Below are 18,689 nucleotides of genomic sequence, written 5' to 3' on the forward strand. Positions count from 1 at the left end.
CTTCAAATACTTAATGACAACTGTCATATTCCCCCTGAGTCTTCTCCATACAAAACAGCCCCAGTTTTTTCAACAGATTCTCTTATGTTGTGAACTTAATACCTTCACCATCCTAGTTGATGCCTTTTCTGGAAACTTTTTACCTCATCACCATCTTATAAAATTTAGTTGTGGAGTTCACAACATCACAACATGCCAGCTCTTCAATAAAATCTCAGTCTTTGTCAGAAGATGTGTCAATGAATACATAAACCAATACCATAATTACAAAGGAATGCAAAAACAAACTCTAGATCAAGTCATTAGAACAATTTTCTTGCAAGGTAAAAGCAGGCAGCTTCTGAGAATAAGACCCACAATATATACATGGCCAACTTAAAAAAATCCCAGAAAAGAAGGGAGAGGAGATGACTTATCCCCGCTCCTAACCGTCCTTATGCCAAGTGTATTCAGCTATTTCAGGGAGGAGGAGGGACGAGAATTGAAGACATGGGCAATTGTTTTATGCTAAATGAAGTTATATGTGCTATACTGAAGACTCATAAAGTTTTTTAGCAAACACACAGTACAGAAGACCCATTTTTCAACCTTGCCCAGGATTCACAAATATCTTGGTTTAGCTGTCCCAACTTCACACCCCCTTTATTTCCAACAGTCTTTTCCCACTCCCCCCTGCTTCCTGCAGCATCTATTTTTTCTCCTAACCTTGTCACCCTCTCCTAGATGATCCTCTTAGCAGGCCACTAGGATTACCAATTAGAAGCTTAGAATTGGGTGAATACTTTCAGAGACACAGGGTAGGAAGACCAGAACATGCCAGGACACCAGAATGCCAATGTTACAGTAATTAAGAAACCAAGTAATTATAGCCAAGCAATGATTTATTTGGCAATGCATTCAGTTGCAAAACAAACCAGGTCCAAAATTCTCAGTAGCCAAGGACACAGAAGCTTGATTTCTCACAGTTAATATACAATTTGGAGGGAGTCAAAAACAGGAAACACAGGAATATAGGGATTGAGACATCTGGCTTCTCACTGGTGGAGGGGAGTCAGGAGAAACTGAGGTGAGAGGAAAAGAGGTATTCTTGTGATATTCTTTTCTTTCTTTCCTTTTTGGAGGGCAATTGGGGTTAAGTGACTTGCCCGAGGTCACACGGCTAGTTTTTTTGTGTGTGTGTTAAGTGTCTGACTCTGGATTTGAACTCAGGTCCTCCTGACTCCAGGGTCGGTGCTCTATTCACTATGCAACCTAGCCGCCCCATTTGTTATATTCTTTAAGGCAGGTTACAGTGAGGAGAAGAGAGTACTCTTGTAAAACCTCCTAAATCAAGTGATTTAACTTTACAAAATGGTGACTAAAAGCAAAATGGACTCACTGATGCCGATTTCTAATGTAATATTCCCCTCTTTGATCCTGGGGTTCTCAATCCCCAGAATCATTTGTTTAAATGCTTTATCTTTTAGGGATTTTTAGACAGAATGACAGTCTACCTTTAAGGGGCCTCAGATGGTGGAATAAGAGGCACAGAGAGTACAAGCAGATTCATAATGTTTTATACCTAAGGAAACAGACTGTGTTAAACAGAGTCCACAGGTAAATTAAGTCAGGCTACAGATCAGACTGTTTAGAGGGCTAATCTGGCATAAATTGAGGAGAGATTTACATGATACCAAGAAAACTCAGCAAGCATATGTGCTATAAAATAACCTCATGTCTCCTTGCAATATGCACCCACTCCCAATATCCACTTAATCAGCACATTTTATCTTGAGTCCCAGATGTCCCAGGTGGTTGTCTGGTCCCTTAGATATTCTGGAACAGGTTTCATTGTCAGGGCAACTTGGAAGGAGGCTTCTCCTAGTAGATGTGCTTCCCTGGTTCCAAGTCACTTGTAGAGACTCCTGGGTAATTCTGTTAGAGTCTGCCAATAACAAAATTCAATACAATTTGGTACAACCTTCTAAGTTTACTTTTCCAATAACTAGTTCATGTGGTGAAAACCAGCTGAAGCCTTATGGTTCTTATCCTATTAACAACAGGATTATAAGAACATAAAACTAGAAACCCGTAATTCACTTGAAACTTCAGAGAATTTCAATTTTTATATACTATTTGCTGTTTCTATCTTTACCTAAACCTTATTCCTGATAGGGACATTATCAATATAGGAAGAGAAGAATCTTAAAAAAGAAAATCTATGAGGGCCTGATTTGGAAAATTAGCTCTTCTGTCTCTTGAAATTATCAGAGACTTCAAAATAGGAAGATAATCCCACTTTCTTTATAATTATAAATACAATTTTTATATAAAATTCTTGATCCAATTTTGAGAACTTGCTACTAAAACATACTCAAAGTATATTTCATTAGAAACATTTGGAAACCAATCATAAACAGAGTCAGAGTCTGTGTCTCTTCTCTTTCTGTTTGTGTGTGTGTGTGTGTGTGTGTGTGTGTGTAAAACCTTAGAGAAAACAGTCTGATCTTCTTGCTTTCTCAAAATTTACTATGTTTAATTCGAAAACTTTTATATCTTTGTCTCATTCCCTGGTTTTGAGAATATTATCCCTGTTAAGAAGGAAAGAATTATCAAGGTCTTTTTTTTTTAATGAGGGGGGAAGGCAAGGCAATTGGGGTTAAGTGACTTGACCAAGGTCACACAGCTAGTTAAGTGTGAAGTGTCTGAGGCCAGATTTTAACTCAGGTCCTCCTGATTCCAGGGATGGTGCTCTATTCACTGCACCACCTAGCTGTCCCCCAAGGTCTTAATCTTATCTAATAGCAAGGGGATGGCCAAGCTAAGAACTCATTTACCTAGTTTATATAGAATATGGAATTGACTACAAATTCAGAGTGAAAACAGTAAGAGCTTTTATACTTACATCCTATTACAATAACTCAGAGATGTTTTAGTATTAATCTATTAAATGATTTAATACTGCAGCAACAAAAACTCCTACAGTTCACCTACTCTGATTATAGAAAATTTACTATGAAAGGAAAAGGAAGGACATGGTTAATATGGTATCAAGACTGTTTCCAAAAGGGTGCAGACTGACCTAACATGAGCCATAACAGAGGGAAAACTTCCTTAGCTCTGTTTGATTCCAGGTCATAGTTTAACAGCCAATCACACAGCAAAGCTCCACATTTATTCACAAGTTATCAAAAACCAGACTCAGAATTAATGGTGTGAGAAAGGAAATAACACAATGGGAAACTGAGTCAAGAGGATCCTACCTTAACCTAAGTCAAGGTCATCCCCTCAACTTTTCCCAGGGACAGACATCTACCTATAGCAGTTCCCAGACTGAACTCTCTTTGGACAGCACATAACATTTCCCTTGAATGGTGGGCTATTGGCCTCATAACAATTCAGATAACCATATCTGAAATCAAAACTTAGATTTAACCTCAAAGAGCAAAATTTCACTAATCATAGTTTAAGGCAGTTAGGTGGCACAGTAGATAGAGTGCTGGACTGAGAGTAAGGAAGACTCATCTTCCTGAGTTCAAATCTGGCTTCAGATACTGACTATCTGTGTGACCCTGGACAAGTCACTTAACCCTGTGTATCATAGTTTTCTCGTCTGTAAGTAAGATGGAGAAGGAAATGGAGAAAGAAACTCCAGTATCTTTTCCAAAAAACTCCACATGGGGTCACAAAGAATTAGACATGACCAAACAACAATTACTTTTCTTTTGTTACAACAACTGTTAATTATATAAGGACATCTTATTCACCCTCCATTTATAATTTAAGAATAATTACATTCTGAAGTTTCACCCAAACAGTGAACGCATAATAGTTAACTTCAAACCCCAAGAAAAAATGCTGACTCTAATAAGCCTTTAACTTCTATTGCCTGTTCACAACTAAGGCAAGATTGAAATCTTTGAATCTAAGGTCTGTTGTTGCTAAGTTGTTTGAGAGATGTAACTTCAATGCAAACTATTTGTTAACAAGTAAAATTTCATAATTCTCATAAGTGTTAGTCAAATAATCTATCAGATACAAATCACTCTGCTATAAGCAAACTAGTAAGTTTCCCTACTTCGGCTGGGCATAGTCCCAATTTCTCAAACTTCAGCACTCTGCTATAGCATGTTATCAGTAGGGCTGATAAGATTTATGACCTTGTTCAAGTAAAAAGTCCCAAGGAACCTCACAGATAAGGACAACTTAGATCTTTGCTACATTTTAAAATAATAAATTATTATCTACTTTAAAGTAAAATATACCCAATTAAATATTTAAGTTTTCAAACATTTTGACCGCATTCTTTAACAGCTACATTCATATTTAGTAGCATCCAAATTAAAAGAGAAGTTACTTTCCCCAAATTTCACACTATGAGAAAAATTTTAGAAACACATCAATAGCATACACAATGTCATGTATTTAAAACATGAAACAAAGTTATTATCAGGCTGGTGACATCCGTTCAGTTGAATGCATTTCCAAATTATCTTACAGAAAATCATTCATTTTATCATTTTTAGTTTTCTATATTAATTAAGTCTAAAATCCAGTCTAAAGTAATCCAGCACAAAGTAATTACATTCAATTAAAGAAATAGTTAATGTGTATATAATGCTTGCCACATACCAGGGACTGTGTTAAGCACTTCACAGTTATGTGATTCTCACAACCCAGGGAGGTGGGAGGGCTACTATTATTATTTTCTCTACAGATTAGGAAAGGGAGGTAAACAGAGGTGAAGTAACTTTCTTAAGGTCACACAGCTAATAGATTTCTGAGACCAGATTTTCACTTGGTCTTCCTGATACATGCATTTTCTAGCATATTGTTTTAAAGCTAAATAGCATTGTGTGATTTGTATTAAGTTCTGACTTAGCACAGTTTTCTTATTAGGAGAATATGTCTTACTGTAAATGAGACCACATAATGATTTAGTTTGAGAACAAAATTTTGACTAAATCCAATCTGGATTTATAATCACAAATGCTAACATTTAAATCTCAGTTTTCCCCAGGGCCTACTGTTTTCAGTTCAGAAGTTCCCAAAGTGGATGGTACTGCCCTCTGGGGATGCTGGCATCATGGGGGACAGGGCTATAGTAGCCTCAGGTGCAATTGAGGGGTGTTGACTAAAAATAAGGGGGCAATGGAAGCATAAGGAAAGAGAAGATAAAGAGGATTTTGAAAATCTGTTCATACACATTTCATCTGTTGTGTAACAGAGTTATACATAGTCATAGTGATTAAATCATTTTCCAAATAAACACACAAAATGCAAGTCATAACCAATCAGTGGTCAAGTTTGCCAATAGGTCTTAAGAAGCAAGTGTTGGCAGGTGAGCATGTCACAATCTTCTTGGGAAGTCCAGCATGCATCAGCAGGAATATGCATATGTAATGACTTGTTCATGATACAATACTATAGGGGGTCAAATGATGCAATATTGCATCAAGAAAATTTCAATGCAGGAAAAAATTCACAAATTTACAATAAATTATTAAATTTAAGATGCATCGCAATTTTTAAAAATTTTTGAAATGACACAAATTTCAAGAAAACTTTTGTACTTTAACGTGATTAATGAGAGCAAGACCCAAGTCAATTTTAGAATGAACCCTTTATTAAAAGGCCATGTTTGGCTGAGCCAGCCCAACCCCATGTCTCAGGTACAGCAATAGCAGTAGCAGCCAGCAAAAGCCCTGATCTTATAAAGGGGGCCTTATGTAAGCAGTGATTGGTCAGTATACACCTTGAAACTCCCTCCCTGACCCAGAAGCCCGCCCACTTCTATGCAGGTGAGCTGACTGAGAAAGGGCTGAGACCCAGTAGGGGAGGGTGGAGCTGACCTGGCAGTCTGCTCACTTCCTTGGGGTGAGGGGGGGGGAGGGGACCAGGCAAGACATTTCCCACTTCTTTTGTGCGCTGACCAAATCATACAGGACAGTCAACTTTGTTCCTAAGGGCTGGTAGTGGGGATCCAAAGCAATTAGCAATTTAACAGTTAATAGGGACTTCCTATAATCAAGGCCATAGTCACAAGGAAGAGGAGGGGGCCACATTTTTCTATCAGTCCTCTAGTTGAATTTCTCCAGGAAAGAAGCTGTCCCAATAGAGGTCAGGTCCGGATTCTTGGGAAAGCTGTTTGTATCTGATGTCGTCTTTTTCAGATTCCAAGGCTCAGGGGATGATCCTTAGATGACCAAAGTTCAAATGTACAATACAAGAGCTCCCAGAAACACATATAAAGGTCCAGTTTTCTAGCCATGAAAGACTAGGTTCAAACAAATAGTTCAGTTTTCTTAGCCACACAGGGCTAGGCTCAGTTAATACAATGAGGTTCTTCTCACAATTTTACAAAATGACATAATTACATTGTCAGGTACATGTCACCAATATAACCAAGAAAACTTGCATACAAACTATACAAGAATCATAACTAACATACAATTCCTTGTATCCCAGTGACCTATTTCATTTAAGCAACACTTTTAAATCCCAGATACCTCATGTAGTTACAGAATCTAAAAAGGAGTTTTGCTTCTCCAGTTCAGATCTGGGGATGACCAGATAACTTTGACTTAATATAAATTAGTACAATTACTTAAGATTAGTGCCATATTTTGAAACTACAGAGAATTTTCAGTTTATTTATTCTTTGTTATTTCTACCTTTCCTAAATCCAGTACCTGGTATAGCAGTCCTTTAGAATATGAAAAACCTTTTTTAAAAATTGATTTCATCTGCCCTTTGTAAAATTATCTGACAGATGCATTAACAAATTAACATTAGCTTCACCCTTACCACTATCTTATACAATCCTTGTGCTAAAATCCAAAATTCATGCCTCTGATCTTATTCCCAAACATGCTCAAATCATGAATTCACATAATAGGAAATTTTTAAAGCCAATTTTATACATCTGTATTTAATCCTAGGTGTCATCTAGTCTGATCCTGTTGTTCACCTCAAATTTCACTATCCTGGCCAATCGGGCATCTGTTTCATTACATTTTGTCTTATTACTAATCATCTCCTTCTTTGAAGGAAGTTATCTCCATATTTATTCTTTTATTTGGCCCTGAATATTACTTCTCACTGAATTTGCTATAGAATAAAAAGAGGAACCATGTCATAAACCTTGCCAGAAGGAAAACTTCCTTAGCCTTGTTTGATTTCAGGCATGAGTCATTTCCGCTGGTCATTCAGAAAGCAACCAGATGCTGAAAGCATAAATAGGTGGAAGGTTTCCTTTTCAGAAAGAAAAGACACAATTGGGAAATAAAGTCAGAGAGATCCCACCTGGGCAGTGTCCAAGGTTGTCCCCAAACTTTTCCAAGCACAGACATCCACCTTGAACAATTTCGCAGCCTACAGCCTCTGCCAGCCCATTATTGGCTTTTATGGTGACTCCTGTAATCAAGGCTTAGAAAAATAGTAAAATTTACAGTCCCTCAAATTATTAAATAGCAAATAAATGTGGACTAATGTCCTTCAGATAGGGCTATCTAAAGTTTGACTGAGCTATTAATTACAAAGTCAAGTTACAAATCTTTCTGCCTTCCCAAAACTTCCTCATGCTCTCTCAACATTCTAAAACTGATATCAACTATCTGGAAACAGGAGAGGCTGGATAAACCCCATTTGTCCCCTAACCTTCTCATCTGCTTTGTTTAGCTTTTCATAAATAGACTTTAAAGACAGTTTGAATTAACCTGGTGTTAAAAATAGTATCTTTCTTTTCTCTCAACTAAAGTATCTCTGATTAACCTACATATCAGGTATGCAAGTACCCCATCATTCCAAGCACCTGATCATTCCCCCCCTTAAACAGCTGGGACCCAAAATCATGTGGGTACATCTGTCTCTGTTTCACATGGGGCTAGGTTTCTAGCCAGTGGCTAAAACATGGCTGAAGCCAGGTCCAGGGACAAGCCCTAAGTCCCCCTCCTCCCCTCTCTTTTTTTTTGGTGGGAGGGAGGGAGTTTAGGACCTTGCCCACAAATTGTTTCCAGGGACACCTAAGCCCTCTTTTCCATTTTCTAATTTAGAAGAGGATTCACAGGGTCTTTTCTTCACATAATTACCAATAAGTAGTTTTTTCCAAGCATGATATTGTAAATGCTTGATTTATGAATTGAAACTTCCTATAAAAAAGAAAAACTTAAAAGTGTATGATTTCTTAAATTACAACATTTCAGAATGTCATAACTTATACTCTGACATGGTCAGAGTACTTCATCCACCATCATTTTCTTGTTCCTCTGACGGTATAATTCTTAATTTAACAGCATTTAGAGTATGAGAAACTCCTTCTATTATAACATTCATAATACCAATGTTTACCAGTAACAATATCAGAAACAATTATGATGTACCTAAATTTAAACTTCAAACCAAAATCAAGTAATTACCAATCTGGTGATCTTAATTTAGTAATTTCCAAATTGTTTTACAGAGAAAATTGTTCATCCCATAACCACTGACACAAACCTCACACCTAAGAAAGGTTTCACTTAAGGTTGACAAACATAAAAATAATAATAATAAAATAAACCTTCAAATATGGGAATTCCCCAAAACTAATTTGGTATAAAAATGCTCCTAATATAAATTTCCCAAGACATTGTATGTTCACATACACCCAGGTTAACATATATATCTATATCCTTAGATGACTCAACAGCTTCAAAATAGTAATAAGAAAATTGTTTTTAACATAGAGTTCATAATTTTTCCAAATTACATAATTTAGAAATATACAATGTCCCAAACATTATGTATTTAAAACTTGCTTCTGTCCCATTGCTCATGTTAGGTAAATTCATTCCAAACCACTTTACACAGGAAATAAATTATAACTCCATAACTTTAAACCACTGTATACATTTTCATAATAGCCAAAACTTTAAATGAAATATCAGCTTTCTCATTGCCTGTTTGTTTAAATTTCCCAAATTAAAAATTTCAAATTACAACAACAGGGAGAATTTTGGTGGACTTTTTGAAAGTGAGCTTTGAATCTCCCAGTCTCAAAGCTCCACACTTAGTTGGCTTTAATTGATGAGGCAGGAGATCTAGCCTGCCTGCTCCTTTGATCAGAGGAGAGGGATTCCCAAAGAAGGGCCTACCTCCACCCCTTCCCAATGCTCACTGAGAAGGGGAAGGACCAGCACAGTAAAAAGTTTTGCCCCTTCCTGCTTTGAGTTTTTGGAGGACTCTGGAGAGCCTCTGTCCCAGGGAAGGCCCTGCCTCTGAAGCCTCAGGAAAGAAATTTCCCAACTGCCCAATTTCCTCCCAAGGGAGGGGCTATGCAGGTCTCAACCCCACCTCTCTTTCCACTTTAGTAGGTGGAGAACTCCTTCCTGCCAGCTCCTTCCTCCTCCCTACCCCCTTCCCACAAGAAGTGGCTGAGGGCTAGGGGCAGGCGACTTTACCTTCTCTTGCCTGAGCCAGAGACAGCTCAGGGTGGGGGTCAGTCAGTCCCGCCCTCAGCCTGACCCAGGAGCCAGGCTGGCCAGCCACTCCCCCCCAGCCTTGGCCATGCGGACGAGAGGAGCCAAGTGGCCGCTCCAGCCAGGCTCAATATGGCCAATTAGGAATAGATAGGATACATAGAAAGATAAACAAATTTCAACAGTACCAGAATAGATCGGACGAGACTTTACCAACACAGAATGGATAGGACACATAAAGACAGACAAACAGACATTAACTAGACCACTTACAAGCAAGAGGCCACATGTCTCAAGCTTTGTCCGGGGAGGAGATGCCCCCTACACAGATGGCTACATCTAGCCCTCTCCCCTCCAGGAAACAGGACAGAATTTTGCTTACCCCCAAACCAGAGGTCCTGAATACAGCCTCGAGACCTGGGGCCCTGGAACTTCATCGGGGGTGGCCCCCCCTAGGAATCTATATGAGCAGATGCCTACCCCCTAGGCCAAGAACTCTTCCTAGTCCCCAAAATCTCACTGGCTCCTCACAAAGTGGCCAGGGCTGCTTCCTCCCCACCCCTCTGCTTTTCTTATCTCTCTTTCTCCAATGGGAGACAAGGAGAAAGCTGGAAGTCTAACAGTTTCCCTGGATATTTTTTGACCACAGAAGTTGTTATTTACAGAAAGACAAATAGAAAGGCAAGCACACAAACACAACAGACAGATAACCACTCACCTCCTGAGGCTGATACAGAGATCTGGGTCCAAAGAGCCAAAATGTGATCTGATCAATGTCAGGGGATGGTCTGGACTTTCTCAGCCTTGAGTTCTGAGCTCTGAGAAAATTTCAGATGCCTGCTGCTCAAGGAAGTCAAAGCTGAGGGGCCTCCATCCCCTGAGGCCGAGCAAGGATCTTGGGCCTTGGACTGCAACACAGAATGCTGTCAAATCTATCTGGGGCCTCCAAATGTTGTACTGTAACTTGATTAATGCAAGCAAGACCCAAGTCATAATTTTAGAAAGGACCCTTTATTAAAAGGCCATGTTGACTGATGTAATGCCAAGCAAAGGCAATTTCCCAAGGTTCAAAATACCAGCATGGGTGCTCTCCATTTTGTTCAGTGACAAATTAAGAACAGAGAGAATCAACATATAGCATAATGCAAAATGCAGCATTTACCAAGTGTGATTTAATCAAGTACTACCCCACTCCTGGACATTATATTCATTTAATCAATCACAAAGTTCATCTTCTAAATACTACTCCACCCCTAGGCTGTACCTTCATTTAGTCCATCACAAAGCCCCTCTTCTCAAATGGAGATTAGTTTCCAAATATAAGTAAAGTACATTCATTTGTTTAATCACAGAGCACAAAAGAGTCAAAAGTTCCTCACCCTTGTAACACAATTGAATCTACCCCAGAGTTACAACAAGCTTAAGCACAGCATTTAATACCCAAATGGAGGTCTTTTCTTCATCTTGACAAGAGGCAAGTTCTCAGAAATCTTTTCTCCTGGGGAGACAAAGCTTAGCAAGGCCACAAGATACATTGTCAGTGTCTTCATTAATTCATTCTCTGCAGAACAGTCCTAGGACCCCTAAAAACATTAGCAAAACCCCCTTCCAGGATTTCTGTAAACATACAACAAGAAAATCCTTCTTCAGGGCTTCGGAACCAACAGCAAAGTTCCTAGATTTCTGCAACAACCGCACTGTCCTTCACCAGTGGACAGAATTCACTCTCTGTCTGCAGAACAGTCTCAGTAGCTCTGAACCAACAGCAAGGTTCCTAGTCCTCTGCAACAACAGGACTGTCTTTCACCAGTGGACAAATCTGGCAAAACAATATCAAAACAGACAGACAAAGTACCAGCATAACAGCCGTGTCTCCTCAATCTTTGGCAGCTCTCAAAAGTCCTGGGCAATTCAAAGTGGCCCTCAGCAATCCTCTCCATCTCTCTCTTCCTCCAAGATGCTGCTTCCAAAAAGTTCTTCTGCCTCTCTCTTTTCTTGTGTCTCTCTAAATTTATGTCACCAGCTCCTCCCAGTTTGGCCCTCTCTTTTTTGAAGTCAACAAGTCCATCCCACAAGTAGGATTCACAAGCTCTGGGTTTTAACACAATCAATTTGAAGACCAAGCCAATATGGGGGATCTTTATATTCCATTACTATTACAACTGATCAGGCCACATGGCGGACTGAGCCAGCACCACCCCATGTCCCAGGTACAATAGCAGTAGCAGCCAGCAACAGCCCCAATCTGGGGCAGAACCTCAGCTTAATAAAGGGGGCCTTATGTAAGCAGAGATTGGTCAGTACACACCTTGAAACTCCCTCCCTGACTCAGAAGCCCTCCCACTTCTATGCATGTGAGCTGACGGGGTGGGGGGAGGGCAGAGACCCTGTGGGGGAGGGTGGAGCTGACCTGGCAGTCTGCTCACTTCCTTGAGGTGGGGTGGGGGGAGAAACCAGGCACAACAAAACCATTAAAGGGTTAAAGAAATTAGATTTCTAGGGAGGTGCTGAGTATTGTGTGTGTGTGTTTTTAAAGGGGGCAGTGTAATGAGAATGTAAATTTTAAAGATCTTCTCTGCCCCTAGGCTAAAGTGCACCTGAAGCCTGGGGTGGGAGGCTTGTTTTTCAGTAGATACTTTTTGATTGGCCAGTGGGTCAATAAGGTTGTTACATTCTCTGAGCCAGGAGAAGGCTACCCTGATGTGAGGCTTTGTTTTGGGGCTCACTTTGAGAAGTGTTCTGTGATTTGATCTATATTCTGGGAAGTCGTTGTCCAGGGCCCCCCCGGCTTTGAAAAACCCAGATGTGGAAACCCAGATGTTGACTGGGTATGGATGTAATGGCCGGACAGTTTGGAAATCTGTCTACTTGATCTGTTTCTGTCTTGATAATTCTGTCTGTGTATTTTGAAGTTCGGGGTGCTGACCTTTTTCCCCTGAACAAGGTAAACGATATATGTCTGACTGATTAAAGTAAGCTTGTTAACCCGTTTTGAGTTGCTTTCCTTTAACAAAGCAGATCCAAGAACCTGTATGGGCGGCCACCCTGAGGACGCGCTTGGGGTGCTTGCCGCTACAGGCAGTAGGCCAAATAAGTTTAGGGACCTCTGAGTTAGCTCATGTTCAAAAAGTTTGTGGTGGCACTCCTAGCTTCCCATAATTTTTTTTTTAATTTTCTTTTAAATCACCCAAAGAATTCAATCAGTTCCTTGGATTTCTTAATCCAGCTCTACCTTTCCTTGAGGCTTTTCAGTTGTAAACCTGGGAAGGTCAAAGAGGACAGGGCACATAGCCAGGAAATGCTACTTATTAAAAAAAGAAAGAGGATGCTATTCTCAAATAATGAAACGCTACAAACATATCTCTATATTTTCCACATCATAAAGAATAACTGAAGTTTCTAATATCCTTCTTATCTCAACGAGAGCAAAACCTCTCAAACCTCTTTCCAAAATCCCTCTGCTTTCAAACCCTCCATTTACATTGTGTCAATGCAGAGACTCCAACTTTCTTTAACTTTTCTTCTACCCATTCTACTCTCATCCCTACTTGCTTAAACTTTCTTTCTTCCTTTCTTTACATATCCTTCCAATGGATTTTGATTAAAGCCCTTCAAAGCTGGATCTTTCTTTTTCTTCCTTTTCATATTTGAATCCAGAACTGCAGTGTAAAGCATGGCTGCCTTGAGAAAAGTCCAGTTGAAATGAGATAACACAAATTTGTAATGGACTCAGTCCCTAGAGCTTCCTAAATTTTTCCCACCCCATTCACCAGCATATAAATAGGAGCAAAGGGGCAGCTAGGTGTCACAGTGAATAGAGCAAGAGCCCTGAAGTCAGGAGGACCTGAGTTCAAATCCGGCCTCAGACACTTAACACTTTCTGGCCTTTCGACCTTGGGCAAGTCACTTAACCCCAATTGCCTTGCCTTCCACCCTCCAAAAAGCACAAAAACAAAACAAAACATAAATAGGAGCAAAATAAATAGAGTAGGAGTAATCTCAGCCTGGGGTTTGGCAGGCTGTGATCAATGTCCGAATAAGCAGACAAAGTTTGTGAGAGTAGAATAAATACTGTAAAGTGGAAATGGTTCAAGGGATAGAGATAGGGAAGGGAGGAGAGTGTAGTCAATACCAACTTCCAACTAAACTTTTGAAATACAACCAGTTCACAGGCTGTTGATGAAGTTGGCCAGAATCTTCCCAAAAAACAAGAACCAATATAAATTTCTCTCCTTCAGTAGTTTTCTCTCCTTTTCTTGTTGTTATTACTGACATAACCTTCTTTATCTCTTCAATTTCCTCTTAGTGCCACAGCACCTAAAATTGACCATCATGTTCTTACGGTTTTCTCACGAGGACTCTCAGTAACACACTAAACAGCTTCAAGCTGGAACTGGTATCTCAATTTATGTTCCTCACCAATCTCTTCGTATCTCACAATATGCTATGAAAAATCCCTCACTCTGGCTTTTCCTATATTTGCCATCAGCACCATAAAAGTATATGGATTACATTCATATATTTTGATCACTGAGACGTGAAAGATGCCTTGTAAACTCTACTTATTGCATTCTAACCCAAACCTGCAATAGAGGAAAAATATGAGTAGCTCTATGACTCAGGTCATATTTATGATATCTGATATTATTTTCTAGTGCTTAATACCCCACACCCCTACCACACACATACAGACACACACACAGCCCTCCACAAGTATGGTATAATGGACAGAGGACCACTAAGAAGATGTGGAATTTTGTCCTGGCTCTGCAACTAACTAGCTTTGAGTCATTTTTTCAGTTGTGTCAAACTCTTCATGACCCCATTTGGGGTTTTCTTGGTCAGGATACTAGTGAAGTTTGCCATTTCCTTCTCCAACTAATTTTATAAATGACAAAATGGAGGCAAACAGGGTTAAGTGACTTGTCCAGGGTCACACAGCTAGTAAGTGGGTGAGGCCAGATTTGAACTCATGAAGAGGAGTCTTCCTTCCTTCAAGGTTCAGTGCTCTATCCACTGTACCACCTAGCTGCCTACTGACTAGCTTAGCAAGGACTTTGCCTCTGTGGGTTTCAGTTTCCTCATCTGTAAAATGAAAGGACTGAACTAGGTGACCTGTGAGATGGTTCCTGATCTCTGTCTTTAATTCTGTAATCATGACCCTGTGATTGGTAAAATGGTGGAAGGAAATGAAATGGCTTCGGAAATTACATGCATGATTCTTATATTCTTGCCTGATGAAAATCCTAAGGGTCACTCATGGAATTCAGTGTGGTATAGGGTAGAGAGTCCAGGGTTTGGAGTCAGAGGATTTAGGTTCAAATCTTGCCTCTGCTCCTTACTACCAGTGTGACCTCAAAGATGTCTCTTAACTTCTCTAAGCCTCTGTTCTTCCTCTGTAATATGAAGCTTAGATGACCACTGATAGTCCTTCCAATTCTAAATCTGAGATCCTATGATCTTCCTTTTCCATTAATTTTTTTTTGTTTGCTTTTTGGAGGGGGTGGGCAGGGCAGTTGGAACTAAGTGACTTGCCCAAGGTCACAAGACTAGTGAGTGTTAAGTGTCAGAGATCAGATTTGAACTCAGGTCCTCCTGACTCCAGGGCCGGTTCTCTATTCATTGCTACACCTAGCCACCCCTATTAATTTTTTTTTAAAGATGGAAATTTAGCGTCTTTTCAAATATTGAAAGGTAGTATAATGTAATAGACAGAGCACTAGATTTGAAAGCAGGAAAAGCAGACTTCATATCCTGCTTCAAATACTTATTAAGTATGACCTTGGACAAGTCATTTAACCACTCTGGGCCTCAGTTTCTTCATCTGTAAAATGAGGAAATTGTACTTGATGGCCTCTGAGGTCATATCCAGCTATAGATCTATGAGAGTGTGGTATCCAGATCTTCAAAAAAGCACTCAATTTGTCACCAATTTCAGGCACCTGATTCACTTGTGTAGACTGCAGTTTGGTGATTCCAAATCCTGGTTTTTCTGCAGCTGAGTTACTGACATGAATGATCTTATACATGTAACTTAATATTATAATTATGCTTCATAATCTATATTTTAAGCACAAGACCCTTTGAAATGAAAGTCCTAAATCATAAAGACAAGAGAAGGAACAGGAGGATAAAGAAATTAATAGAAAAAAAAATACAATAAAAGGAATTTTTTTCCTTTTTTTTTTTTAACAGCAAATCCCTGTCCTGTACCTTTTGTAATCCCTGAGAATGCTCTTCTTTCCGAGAAGGAATTTTATGTTGGCCAGAATGTATCCATCAAGTGCCGAGAAGGTTATCTGCTCCAGGGTCAAGCTGTTATGACCTGTAACCCTGATGAGACCTGGACACCAACAAGTGCCAAATGTGAAAGTAAGTGTCTTGGGGGAATTAATTAAATCAATCGTAGCCCGCATTCCCAATGTCATGTGACTCTGTCACATCCCATAACCTAATTATTGATTTTGTTTCAGCACTGGCCTCTTATAGCAGACAGGCAGCCTTGTGTGCTGAGCAGGGGGCCAACCTCTGAGTCAGAAAGATCTAGGTTCAAATCCCACCTCTGACCCCTACAGGCTATAGGACCCTGAGCAAATCACTTAACTTTGCCCAGGGTCCCATAGCCAATAGATGGCAAAGGTGGGCCTTGAGCCCAGTTCTTCCTCACTAAAACTTTGACCTATATCTTACCACCAGACTCCTGATGACTCTGGAGGAGAGAGTGGGACTGATGATTTAGCACAACTCTGCCTCACTTAAATCCAATTCAGTTGCAAGTAAAGACTTCACCCACCTGATGTCATTGATCCTCTTTGAAAGCAAAGGACGAAAAACAACAAAACTGTGTTGTGCCAACCCAAGCTGGTAGAAGGCATTTCCTCACTTTCAGTTCCTATGCACCTGAAATTGCAGCTCCAATCCTTAAACCTGTTTTATGATACCAACCCAAGCTTGCCATGTCAATCTTGAAAATTCTAAGAAAAAATGTTGGGCCCCCCTCTTGTTATACTTCAGTTATCTAATATATAAAATCACAGATTTGGACTAGAGCAATGGTCCCAAGCCATTACAAGTATGTGGACCCTTTCTGAATATATTACATAATTACATGTCTAAAAAAGGTTTAAGGATACTCACATGATGATAGTTAATTTAGAAAATATGGAAGAACAAAATCCTACTGAGTTAGTAATGCCTTTAAACAAATCTGTATTTTATTAATCAGAAATGCATCTACAGGGGCGGCCAGGTAGCACAGCAAGTAAGAGCACCGGCTCCAGTGTTGGGATGACCTGGGGATCAAATTCGGGCTCAGATACTCAGCACCATACCCAGAAATAACTGGCTGTGTAACCTTGAGCAAGTTACTTAACCCCAATTGCTTAAAAAAAAAAAAAGAAATGCATCTACATATACTCAGAAAAGAATAATGTGTATAAGATTTTTAATCTATCAAGTAAATATTTGTTTATTTATGGATGCCATACAGTGTTATTACTCTGTAGCCTCTGAGGGGTCCACAACCCACAAATTAGGAATCACTAGACTAGCTAATCTCCAAGGACCTTTCCAGTTATGATATTCTAAGCCAGATTCAAAGACTAAAGACAATAAAATTTCAAAATGTACCCAGAAATAAAAGGATTTTTTTTTTTGCTACATTAAGCATATGTGTTAGAAGTTTTTCTTTCTTTTTTTTTTAATTTGGAGTGGGGCAATCAATTAAAAGAAAGGGAGAAGGGAAAAATAGAAGTAAGGAGTAACTGATTTTTTAAAAAAAACACACAACAAAGAACATAAGGGAAAGCCAGGAGGAAAGACAGACAAGCAGGACAGCTTTGCTTCTTGCTAAATTTGTTATATGTTTAAAAGGGGAAAAAAACTATACAGATTGTAGATTTGAAGTTTCTTATATGATTATCTTTTTCAGTTTTACTACTTTGTATGAAGATGTTCATCTTATTTAATGTTTAAACTCAGAAATTTAGAAGAAATGTCTAGGGAAAACAAAGCAAAATGTATTCAGCTGAACATACTCTCTATATCAATTTAAAATGTTTCTCTAGATGATGGAATAGTCAAAAACTACAGGGGATGTATGGTGAGAGGAAGTATTCTAGAACTCACAGTTCAGCAGCAGTTTTGCCATGTGACACTTGGGTTAGTGTTGGTCTTATACATTTATTTAACTCTTGCATACCTCTAACATCGTCATATCTTACCCCCTATTTCTCCAATCAGATTGTAAGTTCTTTGAAGATGGAGACTGGGTTTTATACATTTTTGTCTCCCCACAACACAACAATGCTTTGCACAAGGATTTTGAGTTAGAAAATTTGGGTTTACTAGATGGTGTAACTGTGGCCAAGCCCCTTTCCTTCTCTGGACCTCAGTTTCCTCATCTCTTGAAAAGAGGGAACTGGACCAGATAATCTCTAAAGTCTTTCCAACTCTCAATTATATGAATACCTATTTTGTGCAAGGCATTGCCAGGTGCAGTGGCTATAGAAGAAGCTTACATTCTAGTAAGAGTGATAAGACAATTACACAAATAATTCTAGAGCAATGTGATCTAAAGTCAGTGATAAATGGGTGATAGAAACAAAGGACAAGATTCTATTTTTGAAATTACACCTGTGAATTCACCTGAAATCCCACTCATTTGTCTTGTGAAAACACAACCTCCAATTTCTCAAATAGATACACAAAAGTTTAAGTAGAAAAATCAATCAAGTCAGCAGAATGTTCCCTCTAAAATATCACATTTCTTTTTCAATGGGACGCTTCTCTATTAACATCTTGTGTTGTGATTCTTCTCCATAGTTACTTTTGTTATGTGTTGTAGCCTCTTTAATCCTGCCATGTGTCTCTCCACTGCCCTCTAAATGATACTTATTTTTAATTTCTTAGAAACTATAGCATTCCATGATTGGTAGTCAGTGGTACTGGAGTTAGCTTATGCTGGCTCACCAGAGCAGATTGTTAAATTTTTAGTGGGGGGAGTAGAAGCAGGACCTCCCTGCTGCTCCAGCTCCCACCTTCACCAATCCATGTAAAAAGGAGACTCTAAATAAACTTTGGAGCTGCAGAACCCACAAAATGACACAGAGAAACTAACCTCCCCCTGAGTTCAGCCCGCCAGGCCGGCAGGAATCAGCCAGTGCAGTGCTCTGGGAGCTGAGCCCAGCCACACACTGAGGCTTTAGCCCCAGGGCGGGCCTGACCAGCCACTGGCTGGAGGGACCCCAGATC

General features: G+C 39.5%; 1 protein-coding gene across 1 annotated transcript in view; it reads left to right on the top strand.

Annotated features, from left to right (window-relative positions):
* The window catches only part of SVEP1 (sushi, von Willebrand factor type A, EGF and pentraxin domain containing 1), a 355,921-nt gene that overhangs the window by 293,531 nt on the left and 43,701 nt on the right, over positions 1-18,689 (top strand). The window contains exon 43 of the mRNA XM_069086632.1: positions 15,633-15,809. Coding sequence (XP_068942733.1) covers positions 15,633-15,809 — 177 coding nt within the window. The remainder of the gene's footprint in view (positions 1-15,632; positions 15,810-18,689) is intronic.

Source organism: Petaurus breviceps, unplaced genomic scaffold (assembly GCF_028583685.1).
Source record: "Petaurus breviceps papuanus isolate PSGF00001 unplaced genomic scaffold, PetGlider_PUasm1.0 118, whole genome shotgun sequence".
Taxonomy (NCBI): domain Eukaryota; kingdom Metazoa; phylum Chordata; class Mammalia; order Diprotodontia; family Petauridae; genus Petaurus; species Petaurus breviceps.